This window comes from Asterias amurensis, chromosome 1 (genome assembly GCF_032118995.1).
Source record: "Asterias amurensis chromosome 1, ASM3211899v1".
Classification (NCBI taxonomy): Eukaryota; Metazoa; Echinodermata; class Asteroidea; order Forcipulatida; family Asteriidae; genus Asterias; species Asterias amurensis.
In genome coordinates this window covers 27,512,620-27,526,021 of record NC_092648.1, presented here as the reverse complement: position 1 = coordinate 27,526,021, position 13,402 = coordinate 27,512,620, and the positions used below count along the sequence as shown (strand labels likewise).

At 37.1% G+C, this 13,402-nt stretch overlaps 1 protein-coding gene across 1 annotated transcript; it reads left to right on the top strand.

Moving 5' to 3' along the window:
* Positions 1 to 400: 400 nt before the first annotated feature.
* LOC139935224 (uncharacterized) lies at positions 401 to 12,790 on the top strand. The gene is made up of 20 exons (XM_071929727.1): positions 401 to 841; positions 4,252 to 4,302; positions 4,434 to 4,538; positions 4,744 to 4,782; positions 4,928 to 4,996; positions 5,149 to 5,264; positions 5,700 to 5,887; positions 6,210 to 6,339; positions 6,563 to 6,682; positions 6,871 to 7,022; positions 7,326 to 7,480; positions 7,890 to 8,000; positions 8,245 to 8,346; positions 8,914 to 9,022; positions 9,387 to 9,771; positions 9,986 to 10,072; positions 10,418 to 10,579; positions 11,115 to 11,255; positions 11,820 to 11,914; positions 12,652 to 12,790. The coding sequence occupies exons 1-20, from the start codon at positions 662 to 664 to the stop codon at positions 12,717 to 12,719; spliced, it is 2,565 nt and encodes an 854-aa protein (XP_071785828.1). The 5' UTR covers positions 401 to 661; the 3' UTR covers positions 12,720 to 12,790.
* Positions 12,791 to 13,402: the final 612 nt, after the last annotated feature.

The following is a 13,402-nucleotide window of genomic DNA, read 5'->3' as shown; positions in this document are numbered from 1 at the left end:
GTATAAAGTACACACTTTAACAAAAATAACAGAGGCCGTGACGACATCACCAAGTTCCTACAGTTCCTATGCTCTAGTTCCTATGCTTTAGTCGATACCCTCCAGCCTTGCAGCTAATACATGTACTAGTAATAGGAGTCAACATATACAATCTTTTGTAGCAACAAGGCTTCCTTTTCAAGAAAATCCAGACATACTGTACACGGATCGATGAGTTACAAAATAGTGGGCCATAAACTAAACTAAGGTCCCGTGCTGGGGGTGCCCTCTTTATTATAAGGTGGCCTTCGTCGCTAGGCAACGTACCACAAAGACAATAATCGCGCTGTCTGAACAGCGCCCTCTGATGCTCATCGTCCAGTAACTAGCCTATAGTTACGTATACAATGTCAAAAAACAGCAACACGTCCCATGCGACACGCGGAGAAACAGTGTAAGCAAACGCGCCGATCAACACACACTACTAAAAAGTAACTTCTTCAAGAACACACTCGTCATACTTCAAGGGTGATTTCATTTCTTATACCCTGATCTTTGGAATTTTACTCGGATTAGATCTCCTCAAACAATAAAACAAGTTTTGGTGTTTCCCGTACCCCCGTCACCCACCGTTCCTTTACCGGGCAGCCCGGGGTCCTGTGCCCATCCCAACGGCGGCACCATGAGTACCCTTACCGACCCTGTTTTGACGGCAAGGAGGAGAGAGCAACTGTATGGGGCTTCTAGAGTGGATGAAATACGGTCACTCCGAACATCGCTGACTCAAGACCACATTTCTACATTGAACAGCGATCGTACGAAAATACCACCATGGGCAAGCACAACAAAATTCGCTTACAAGGTGAGTTTTGTAATAATCATTTAACGTGTAGGCCTACCGATTGCCCAATTAGTGTTAGTTTGATATCTTACTAACTTATAAAAACTTTAAACAAAGCACTGTTTCGGTTTTGAAGGAGCCCCCTTTATAGCATAAATGATAACATTTCATTTCATAATTCTAATTGTAGGATATCGAGAAAGACATTAAACCTAAAACTTTTTGAGAACGACGCCATAGGCCTAACAATAAAAGGCAAAAAGAAGGGGGAAAAAAGTGAACCATGACTTATCAAGTTTTCACCACACGCCAAACTAATGCGTTTTCACCACACTCCAAATTAATGTCACTGTATTTTCAAAATATAGTAAAAAAAATCGTACAAATTGAAATAACCTACAATAACATAAAAAGTATACCAATTCACCCGAACTGACTTCGTCTGTTTACACGTAATGATGGACGTATCTACCTTTGTGGTCAACCTCCATGAATAGATGTAACCAACTAAACTAATGAAGCCATTCAAGATTAAAACATCTATTGTCATGAGATGAACTAATCACATTGACTGTGGTTTCAACATCTTTCTGACTTTTGTGTGCAACATGAATCTGTGACGCAATTGAAGTGAACACTTTGAGAGATTAAACAGATAAGCTATAGATTAACTCGTCCAATACGCCGCTGGGCTTAACATTAGCAATTAGTTACTATCTCATGATGTTTTTTCCCCGGTAGAATAACAAATCGGCCAATCGTTTCGAGAACAGCCACATTTCGGAAAGTAAAAACTATCCAAAACTAAAAAGTCCCAATGGTACAAAATTAAGTTTGTTTATTTGATCGCACGAGTTCCTGATGAAGACAACAATAAATTTATGGTTATAAATTGAGAAAGTTGATGGAAAAAGTTGTTTTTAAAAGAAAGCAAGTAACTCAATAATCTGATAACATCCTCCTATTCATGATTTCATTGGTTTATTTTCATCACGATTCGCAGCCATACACAGTCGAGTTATAGGGCCTACATAATGAAATATAAAATCGTACAAACTTAAAAAAAATGAAAAATGTAAAGCAAACAATACACGATTTCTTTTTAAAGTACCTTTTCTTGTTTAATCTGTCAACATAGGATAAATCAGCTAAAAGGGCACATAGAGCTAGGTTATTAAAGAAAAAAGGTAGAACAGACAATTTTTTGTAACTTGCGGCTAGCTGTGAATTCACTGACGAAATTTTATCCAACAAAATTTCATGAAGTTTGCGAGAAATTTGTGTTAGTCGAAACTGATATCCTGGTAAATTGAAATAAAAAAGTGAATGTTGGAAGTCTTTCAGGACAAGTTTTTAGAACATAAGTTTTAAAAGATGAACACTTTCGGGTTTAACTGAAGCTTTTTACTAATCAACAAAGTATAACGGTTCCTTTAACAGAATTCAGTTAAAATTGTGTCCCAAATCGCCCGTGTGAAGGGTAGGCCTACATGAGAAAAAATATACATTTAAAACCGACCTTAGTTAGAGGCAATGGACACTATTGGTAATTGTATCTCAACATTTAATGCATAATATGCAAACCTGTGAAAATTTGAGCTTAATTGGTCATCGAAGTTGCGAGATAAATTGAAAGAAAAAAACCACCCTTGACACACGAAGTTGTGTGCGTTAAGATGGTTGATTTCGAGACCTCAAGTTCTAAATCTGAGGTCTCGAAATCAAATTCATGGAAATTACTTCTTTCTCAAAAACTATGGCACTTCAGAGGGAGCCGTTTCTCACAATGTTTTATACCGTCAACCTCTCCCCAATACTCGTCACCAAGAAAGGTTTAATGCTAATAATTATTTTGAGTAATTACCAATAGTGTCCACTGCTTTTAATAAACACGTAAGCGTGTCTTCCTAAACAACCAAAGCTGTGTAAATGTTGATATAAATGGACAAGGAAGGCCTCGCCCCGTTAGATTGCAACGTTTTGCCGCCCATGCGTTCCGTCCGATACCACAACTTGAGTGTTTTCGGTTGGATCTGATGTTGCTATCGATCAATGCACAGTTTGCACACTCGATCTATTATGGATACACTTGTTCATTGTATACAAAAACCTGCGCGAACATAACATTGAGTGACATTTTCATGTTGACAAGAAAATAAAGTATTGGAAAATCAATATGACTGTTTGAGAGTTTCGTTGACATTGTGTGGGAGATGAGTTGAGCGGTTTAACATGGCTTTTCACGAGGGGCCCCTTGGGGGGAAAAGGGGTTATCGTCTCGGGCATTATGCCCCCGTTATGGCTGATAAGTCCGTGTTTTATGGTCGTAAAATTAGGTCACAGACAAACTGAACATGAGCATGATCAACTTTGGTGTCAAATTAAAAATGATTGGGTCCATAGAGCGTTAAAGGCGCTGATGGGCACTATTGGTAATTACTCAAAATAAGTATTACCATGAAACCATATGATTACGACTAATGGGGAGAGGTTGACAGTATGAAACACTGTGAGAAATGGCTCCCTCTGAAGTAATGTAGTTTTCGAGAAAAAAAGTAATTTTCCACAAATTTGATTTCAAGACCTCAGATTTAGAAATCGAAATCTCGAAATCAACCATCTAAACGCACACAACTTCGTGTGACAAGGGTGTTTTTTCTTTCATTAATATCTCGCACTTCGACGACCGATTGAGCTCAAATGTTCACAGGTTTGTTATTTTATGCATATGTTGAGATACACCGAGAAGACTGGTCGTTGACAATTACCAATAGTGTCCAGTACCTTTAAAAATGCAAACGCTATATCGGATAAGGGAAGAACGACTTTCTTGTATTTAGGCGTTGTTACTGGCCCGTAAGGTGTAACGAAATTGGTTGGAAGAGCAGAACTTAACAAATTCAAAATTTTCTTGATGAATGCAAATAACTCATGGTTATGAACATTTTAGCCTGCGTAATCATTTTCTTATAGGCCCCCCATATAATTTGCATTTACAACATAACTATTGCATGAGAGGAATATTTTGCTTAGGCCTAATGGCTAAAACTGTCTAGCGGTCCACTGGACTATTACTATAGTAATTGCAAAATTTGTCGTATATATGTGAAAGAAATTAATTTTAGTCATGCCATTGCAAGTCAGTCGGAATATTCTAGCATGGCGCACCTGAGACTTTTCTGCTTAGCCCCCGGCCAAAGAGAATCACCACTGTTAGGCTATTTTACAATTCAAGGCCCCGTCATTGTTTGCAAATATAGTGCTTGTAAATGGAAACCCAACGTCCGAATTGTCACACTATGCAGTTTGTTCGTTCACAGACATTGATCATAGCATGATTTAGTTCGATTTAATGAGAAAAATAGCGAACATTAACTTCAAATTGTTGCTCAAAGATGTTAACATGTTTGTGTTTTGTTTTAACTCCCAAGGGTACACAACCAGACAAGATGACAGCATTGTCATTGGACTCCGGGCTACAGGTATGTTTACACAGCAGTCAGTTATTTTGACAATATTTAAGAAGAAACCACACTTTTATTAGTAGTTTGGCTATTAACTATTGTTATGGGTTTGAACTGTTATCATGAATGTTCTTGATTTGCTCTCTCAGAACCAGGCCCATTTCGAGATGCGCGGGGAAGGGGCGTCAGTGGACAACGGCCTGTACCTCAAGTCACTCACAGGCAACGACTACAAGAAACATGAAACGCAAAGGGTAAGCTTGAAGTCAAACACAAAAGCAATAATATTTTTCGAATATATGTTTGTTTTCTTCTTTTTCTTAGTTTAACACAGATTATGAATATTTTAGCTTTTAATTGTGCCGAGTAAAGTTACGTCATAATCATCAATCTCTTTAAAGAAATTTTCTATACACAGTATAATAATTATCTCTCTCTCTCTTCATTTTTTGTCCACAGAAACTAGCGGCCCGTCCAGAAAATCAAATAAATTTACCGGTAAGTGTCTAAGTGTTTCAGCATTTTCGAAAAGATCATGTGAACACATAATAAATGGATATTTTTCACAAATCATTTTGCCAATTCGTTATTTTAACTAAGAGTTATGATTAATTGTTAAACAATCTTTTTATTTAAATTGTAGGACATGAACCCAAGATTCTTCCGCGACCAGACGTTCGGTTCCTCGTTCTACAATTCAGATTTCAGCAAAGTAAGAACCATGTTTGTTTTCATTTGATGATATAGAACACCCCGAACTATAAATACAATTGTCACATAAGTTGAATTTTCGGTTGTCTTCAGAAGCTTTCGGAAGCGAACTAAATAACTAATGGTCGCTCAATTTCCCTGTTCTGTCTTTAGACACTTCAGCGAGAATCCACTCTTCCTGATCTCCAAAAGGCAAGAACAGAGATGCGTCGACGAAACGTAAAAGACATCAGAACCACACATTTCGATTTGGGCAACGATAACCCGAAGTAAGTATTTCTAAGTAAAAGATTAATTTACTTTGGTGAAGCCATTCTGGAGCATGACGTACAAAATACAACTGGATAAGGCCTCCGCGTTTCAATAAATTTCCAGTAATTTTACGGTGATTGTATTATGGCCGTGTGTCAAACAAAATTAATTACAGGTTAACAAATAAAATCCTAATCGAAAACAAAAAAAGTGTTTGGTATATGACTTCTCTCCAACATACCCGGTTATAAGGAAATGTATGGTTGGATACCGTTGTCCTTTTCAATTAGGTATCCGTAGGCCTACACATTACGTTACTGAATTTGTTTGCTGTATCCAGGTCACCATAACACTACTTGAAATTGCCACAGTGAGCTTATGATATTTGCAATTTCACCATAACCATAAAATGGAAGCAATCTAATTTATAACTCCATGTTTTTCGTTTCTAGCTTTCAAACTGAGACCATTTCATCGTTCAACTCGAGACCTCGCAGCGTACGTCTTGAGCCCCTTCCACCAACTCTTGCCCTACAGAGGTCCAAGACGGAACCATTAGAACCAGCCTCCATGGTCCGTAAGATGCTGGAAGAGGAAAGAGAATCTTACGTATTCAGAAGAGGAGATTACAATGTCACAGGTGAGGAAACATGACGTAATTTAATGGAATGTTATTGGAGAATTTGGACGCGATTATAAAATATAAAGTTTTGACGCTCAAAAAAGGGTGATGGCTTGGTCCGTGATACGTGTACTTTAAAGAACTTGTACGTGCAGGGCACGCTGAATGCAAGGGCTTGACGCAAAGGTCTAAAAGTAAGCTAATAATACAATGTACATGTATATTCATACGGTAAAGCTAATAAAATATATAGAACGCAATATACACTTTTATGAATGAAAAATATACACTTTAATGAATGAAATTATAACCTTTACATTTTGTGTTTATTTTTTTTTAGCTCCTAAACCCAAGCTGTCGACGTTCCAGAGAGATTATGATGCCATGCCCAAAGAACCCAAAGCTGCGGCATTTATTGAACCAACGCAAATTGCCAAAGGACGATTCCTGCAGGATGCTGACATATTGAAGTGAGTTTTCAGTTTCTTTCCCGCCGAATGGGCTTACAAATCGCAAAGATGCTCCTTTTACCAATATTTTCACGCAAGAAAATTTGCTTCGCTTTCGCGTGTAGTATGAACCGGGGGACTTACACCGATAAAACGGTGCATTTACACGCATTTGTACACACACGACAAGATTTCTTTCTGTATTCTTTTAGTTTTTAAGTTTATTGCATTTACTTTTTTTCAGAGCAAGCATTAAAGATGAGATGATCCTGACCCCTGAAGATGAGACGACGAAAGCGACAATGGTTTCCCTGAATAATGGCGCCATCTTGAAAAACATCCTACTGCAGTATGACATCATGAAGTAAGTTGGTATTTCACGAATACAAGTATCGCGCGTAAACACCGCAGAGAAAGCACGTTAGACAAGTTGTCATCTTGATGCACTTAACTTCCAACAACAGAATAATAAGTCTTTTTCTTGTTTTAGCAGAACTTTATTCCTGAGGTAAAATCCTAATTTTTGTTCATTTTCTTTCCTACGAATTATAGAACCGGGTACATCAACAAGGAATCTCTGCAGCGTGCGTGTAATAGTTTATTAGATCCCATACCGCAACCTGTCCTGGATGAAGTATTGAAGTCAACGAAGGAAGGACCTGGAAAGTCAATCGACTACTTAGATTTCATCCGCCAGTATAACCGTAAGTAAAATGTCGTATTCAGTTATGAAGTTCAATGGGAGACACCGATTATTTATATCAAAGTGAGAGAAAAGAAAAACATTGAAAGATTTCACCGCCATTTCTCCGCTTATTTACAGCCCAAAACGACGTATAATTATGTGTAATAGGCCGCCCGAACAGTCAACATTGACATTGTTTAAAGGTGTTTTGTATTTATAATGATATAAGCGTCCACATGCTGATGCAAATTTTGAAATTGCGCCCAAATTGTTTACTTCAGACTGATCAAAAGAGCATTTGTTGTCTTCTGTTTGTTTACAGTTAAAGCTATTTCAGCCTCCATTTCCAATGCCAAGGAAGTGAAGCCGAGTGTCACTATATCCGCACCCAGGAGTGCCGGGGGCTCGGGTGGTACCGGCCCCGTTTTAGTAAACGCATCGTCTGGAAAGGATTACCAAACCTCCGTACATTTTAAGGTAAGAGAAAATATTTGAGCTCAAAAACAGTCGAAAACATTTCCCCACCAGTCTGCCAAATCATTTGTCAATTCCAATTGACAAAAGTATAGTTTTACTCACACAAATATGGTTTAGTTTATTTTGGTTGGGAAAGGTGTTGTTCGGTATCAAAAAAGGACAAACATCTACCTTCAATATAATGAGAGAGTATATAAACGGACATACAGGCTGTCACATATTTGAAGTATAGCATTCCCGAGATTTAAAAACATTATTTCTTTTCAAAATTTGGGTCAAATATATTGAAAGTTGTTTGTGATTTTTTTGTAATATTCCGAGAAATAAAAGTATAGCTCCGGCTTTTTTCATTCCAGGTGTCATGATATAATTATTTATAATTTTGCATTATTTATTTGTTGTTTTATAGTTTGGTACCGATGAGGAGAGGTCAAGCACAATATACAACAAAGACTACGACTCACAGATTCTTAAGGCAGACGAGAAACCTACTAAGGTGCACGGACCAAAGTCATCCGAGGTATTTCAAATCAGCAATTTCTATGACTTTTTCTTTGTTTTTAATAAATCGAGACAGTGTTCTTGAATTTGTTTCTTTTTTTTCCTTTCTTTTTTTTAAAGTCTGAGTCAACATTTACATATATTTAAAACAAAAACATTTTGTTAACATTCTGGAAAGAAAATTTAAGAAATATACACTGTATTTGGTATACTTAATTCCTTCATATACAATTTGTATTAAACTTACCCTTGTTTGTGTTTAGGTCATGCATACGATGCAGAAGCCGGGTGGGGTCGAAGTGAGCACAAAGCAAAGTGATTTCGTCAACTTCCTAGATGTGGACAAGGTACAACTACGAAGCATTGTAAGTACACGATCTTAAAATATATTTGTAGTTAAAGTCTTATTTTTACACAAAATATATAAATGTACCCGAACATTCTTTTCATAACTGATTAACTACCAACCAAATGATAAACGATAACACTTCAAACACTCGGGGTTCACTCAGTGACACCCGAGTATTTTTAGTATTGTCGACTGTCGAAAAGAAATGTCTGTTAGACCAGTTTACGTACAAGACACTTAGCTGTTAATTAACCAAGCTAAGAACATGTTGATTGAAGCACAATAGATCGTTAATTTAAACTAATTGAGCAATCACAGACCAAACTCCACCAAGCTTTGATTAAAAATTGATGCTATTATTATAGTGGTAATTCCTGCGATGTTGAATTTACGTAGGCCTATGATTATGTACAATCGAACAACTGTTTCACAATTCAAATTTTAATTTGTTAACAACTATTTAAAAACACAGAGATGAAGTTGAAGTTTGCAATGACCACCTGTCCCTGAATAACTATTATATTACATATTAAAAGTTCAATTCATTTGATTTATTGAATAGTTTCCCTCTTTTCCTGAACAGCTTGTGACGAGAGATAAACAAGGGTTGAAGAATAAAGAGCGTCATGATAAAAATAGCGTTATATTGACGTGTGATAAAGACAGGGACGCCAAGGACAGACATCACTCATGTAAGTATCATTTAAATATTGTTTGAAATTATTTTTGAAAGGAGCATGTACCAGAAACAAAACACAGGATTATGTAATTGCAATTGTTTTTATGAGTTTCAACCCGGTAGCTAAAAACCAATAAATTTGTTTCATCATGTCGGTAGCCCTCCACCCAAGTCTCCAGAGAAATGTCTTCATCAACAGTAGCAATCGAATACGCTGGACGATTCTGTTACATTAACTTTGATTTTACACATAATTTTTGTTTGGGTATCACACAAGTTGTTGAATTGATTTCATAAAAATGTTGTCACCTTTAACGGGGGAGATGAATAATATCTTTTCCAACCTGTTTTCCTTCTTCCTCTTTGTCATCATGCAGTATCACATGAGAGTTACGTCAAATTTGCACCATCTACCAAAGTCACCATGGCGCCACCTTTACCGAAGTACCGTTATTTGGACAGTAATGGGGCCCTTCCGTACCCCGCTAACATGCCCGGTAGATCGGAGACGATCGAAGCGTACAACGGCTGCAACCTGTCCATGCCCGAAGAGACCGAACACAAACTGACGGCATTCAAAGCCGAGAACAGTGAGAGGGTCAAAGACAGTAGGAGGGTGCATTTTAAGTTTGGTAATGATGCGGCAGAACACAGCACGGAGGCTAAGGATAACTTCGTGGAGTGCAGGGCCGTCGGAGATGAGATTCCGGCGGCGGGAACGAAGAACCAAGGCGAGCCGCAATATCCACATCAAAAGATTAGGTACGGGAAAATTATGTTCGTTTTTTATTTCAAATAAAATATTTCATTTTAAATGTAAAACTTTAGGAAACCGCTATTTGCCGTTAAAATCTTAATCCAAATAGTGACTTCAGAATGACTTTTCTTGTTGATCTAATTGGCGTCATTTCTTTTGTTTACGTACATGTATACAGTTTCTTATCTTACTTGCATTTTTTTTACCCCTATTCTCCAGCCAAAACACGGAAGATTTGAGCGGGAATCCGATGGCACCAGGAATATTCGACAGCATTCGGCTGGCAAAGAGATCCTACTACAACACGTAAGTCACTGAAAACTAGAATAGTGCCAAAGTTATTCGTCTAAATGAGGTTTATTGACAAATAAAATGTTTTGTTACTTACAAATGTTTTTAAGTGTCGGTTTTCTAAAAAAATTGTAGGCTTTGACACGGTTATCAACAGTTTATTGGACATTTTGGCTCAATTGGTAATCGAAGTTGCAAGAAAATAATGAAAGAAGAAAACCTGTTGCATAGAATGGTGTGCTTTCAGCAGACGCCCGAGAAATGCTCCAGGCCAGCCACCAACCCGGTCATTACCAGGCGGTGAAGACCGGGTCTTCGCGCTGTTATTCCCTAATTAATGTATCTTGTTCTTTTCCAAAGGGCGCCAAATCCATCTGACCCACTTCACATCAAACTGCGTCGAGTCATCATGGAGACAGATCCCCAGCATACTGGTCACGTGACAAGGAGGAAACTCAAAGAGGCATGCAGCCAGTTCAAGATCAATGTCAGCGCAAATGTCTTGGATGGTCTTATTCAGAGGTATAGCTATTACTCTACTCACACTATTATTGTACAGAACTTGTTTTAACGGACTTGTCAAAATGGTTACATTATCGATTCTTTTGAAAGGATTTTATGGAAACTTTAGTCCCCTGCAAACAGACTGAAAACAATGATGATAAATTAGCCAATACGTGTATTCCATTTAGATTGAGCTTGATTCAGGTCAATCTTGTCAAAACATTTTAACTTTCTGCAAATTAGTTGGGCGTAACTTATTAGTATAGACCAAAGTGAAAATTGGCCAAACTTCATTAAAAAACTGAGCTCAGAAAACTCTTGCTGAAAGCAGAAACAGAATAGGCCTACCCACCAAAATACCACGTATTGTAAACTGTTTGTCATTGGCTCCTTGTTCAATTTTGTTTTAACAGAAACATTTGTTAAGCTTTGTTTTGGATTTGACTCATGGACAGTGAAGTTTCAGTCAGATCTTTCATTATTTACAAAACAGAAAACAATAAAAAGGAATGTTTAAAAAGTGTTTTGACCGATTTATGTTATTTGTTTCCAGATGTGATAAGCATGGAGACGATAAAGTCGACTACCATCAGTTCATACGGTCCCTTACACTTGAGCAGGTCCCCGAGTCTGTGTCATCATCCCACACAGCCTCCCTGATGAGAAACGACTACAGACCAATCGATCAGAGAAGGTAAACATTTAACATGTGTAAATACATGTAAATAAATGTAAACAAACTTCATCACGATCATTACATAGACTTGTCCAGATGATTGCAATAAAAAAAAGTCAATATAGAATAGTGGCCAGACTTTTTGACAATTCCCTTTAAAATGACTTTTGTTTTAGAACTGTTAGTTTACACTTAACAATACATGTACTTAAGTTTTCTAAAATAGGTGGTTCTTAAAAGAATTCCATGGCACAATGTTTCCAAATCTGTTTGTTCTTATAGAATGCAAGTGTTGGAGGTCATGACGAGGTCTCCGGTTCAATAATTTTAAGGTCTTGAAATGTTGAGGTCTCGGTTTCCCCCTCAGAATTTGAGGTCTCAATTCGAAAAAATAATTAATGTTCCGCTGGGCTTGTGTTGATCTGTGGGCGAGTTTGTGCAAAGTTGGCATAGCTGAAAGTGGAATAGTCACAGTATAAACAGGGAGTTGCATTTGATGTACAATGTACTTAGTTATAATGCTGATGCTGACCCAATGCCCTTGTGTTTATCAATGTTTTCATCTTTATTTGTATTTTGCAGTTTCACCAATGCTCAATTATTAACAATGCAACACATGCAGATGAAGCCTGTCAAACCTCAACAGAGTCACTTCTTCCACAGAGACACAGCTGAAGGTAAGATACACGAGGTCAAACAAGAGTTAAAAAGCACTCTTTGAAGAGCCATATGAGGGACAACTCTTTTCTAAGTGGTTTTAAGCATTCTATACTTAGTGCTTTCCCAAATCCTGTGAAAAAGAAAATCCACAGGCATGTTACTCAGGTAGGATTCAAACCCACGACCTTTGCCGTTCTAGAGCAGATGTCTTACCACTAGACCACCAAAATTTGTTCCACAGGAATCATGAAAGTACTGAGTACATGTATACATGTACAGTACTACTGTGCTCTAACACACATTGGTTTAATCTAAAATCATATATAATGAAATATTGATGCAGTTACACAAAGTGTTTGTCTAGACACATTTGAAGATAGCTGTGAAGACTGTACACTTTTGTGTTTTTTTTTTCTCTGAGAAAATGGCAGAAAAATTGTTGAAAGCTAAAATTACCACAATTTAATAAAACTTGAGTACCTATTAATTTTGGGAAACATGAAGTCTATAGACCTCTAGCATAATACAAGTCAAAAGACCCTAACAGCATCCTCACTGAGGTCAACGGAAGACACTATCATTGCCTGGCGCATATTTTTATTGTTTGACCTCAGCGATATGGGGGTTTAAGCAAGGGGTCTCTTGTTTTAACAATGGGTTTGAGTGCATTAATGTTTGTGGCTTACGATTCTTGAATAGCAAAGATGTTTTAATAACAAATTATTTACAACTGTTTTGTTTCTTTTCATTGCAGAAAACCAGTTTACATCGGTTACCAACCAAGATTTCATCAAGCCAGAAATGATGGCAGCTTCCATTTAATCAGTGTGCAGCAATAGACAAGCAAACTTTTGATGTATATATTTTTGTAAAAAAACTTTTCACAAATGTACTTATTTTTTTGGGCTGCCACCTAAAATGCGCTGAAAAAAATATAACATTTTTAATTACGAAATATATGTGCGCTTTTTCACTGTGTAAATTATTGTATATATACCAATGTGCGCTTTTCATTGTGTAAATAATGTAACAAATAATTGTGCACTTAATAACAAAAAATATACACGCAAGTTGAGAGTTTTGTTTCTTCCCTCAACACCCAGGAGTGGAATGTATGTGCTCTTTTAAAGCATTATTAAGAATTTTCAGAAATATATGGAATACTTTTCATAAGTAAGTTTAAATGCTGTGTTTTGTTTGTCTTGCCAAGAGTATGAGTGTTTTGTGGTGTGTATTTATGTCAAACGATGGCCCAATTTCATAGAGCTGCTTACAAAAGCACAACATTTGCTTAAGCTAAACAAATCCTTGCTTAGTAAAATACGATTACCAGCCAAGGCTCCACTCATTTGTTTGTTAAGTAAACAACAGCTAAATACCAGTCGCAAACAATGTACAAGGCATGAAATTTAGGCCAGTAGTAACATGTGTAAAATAAGAAAGCAATTTTCTTGCTTAAGAATTTTCGTGCTTAAGCAAATTTTGCGCTTAAGCAGCTCTATGAA

Excerpts from the sequence above, each read along its gene's own strand:
- LOC139935224 (XM_071929727.1), top strand. The coding sequence starts at position 662 with ATGAGTACCCTTACCGACCCTGTTTTGACGGCAAGGAGGAGAGAGCAA. Across the intron at positions 9,772-9,985 it reads TATCCACATCAAAAGATTAG|CCAAAACACGGAAGATTTGA; the intron begins GTACGGGAAAAT and ends CCTATTCTCCAG. Across the intron at positions 10,580-11,114 it reads TTGGATGGTCTTATTCAGAG|ATGTGATAAGCATGGAGACG; the intron begins GTATAGCTATTA and ends ATTTGTTTCCAG.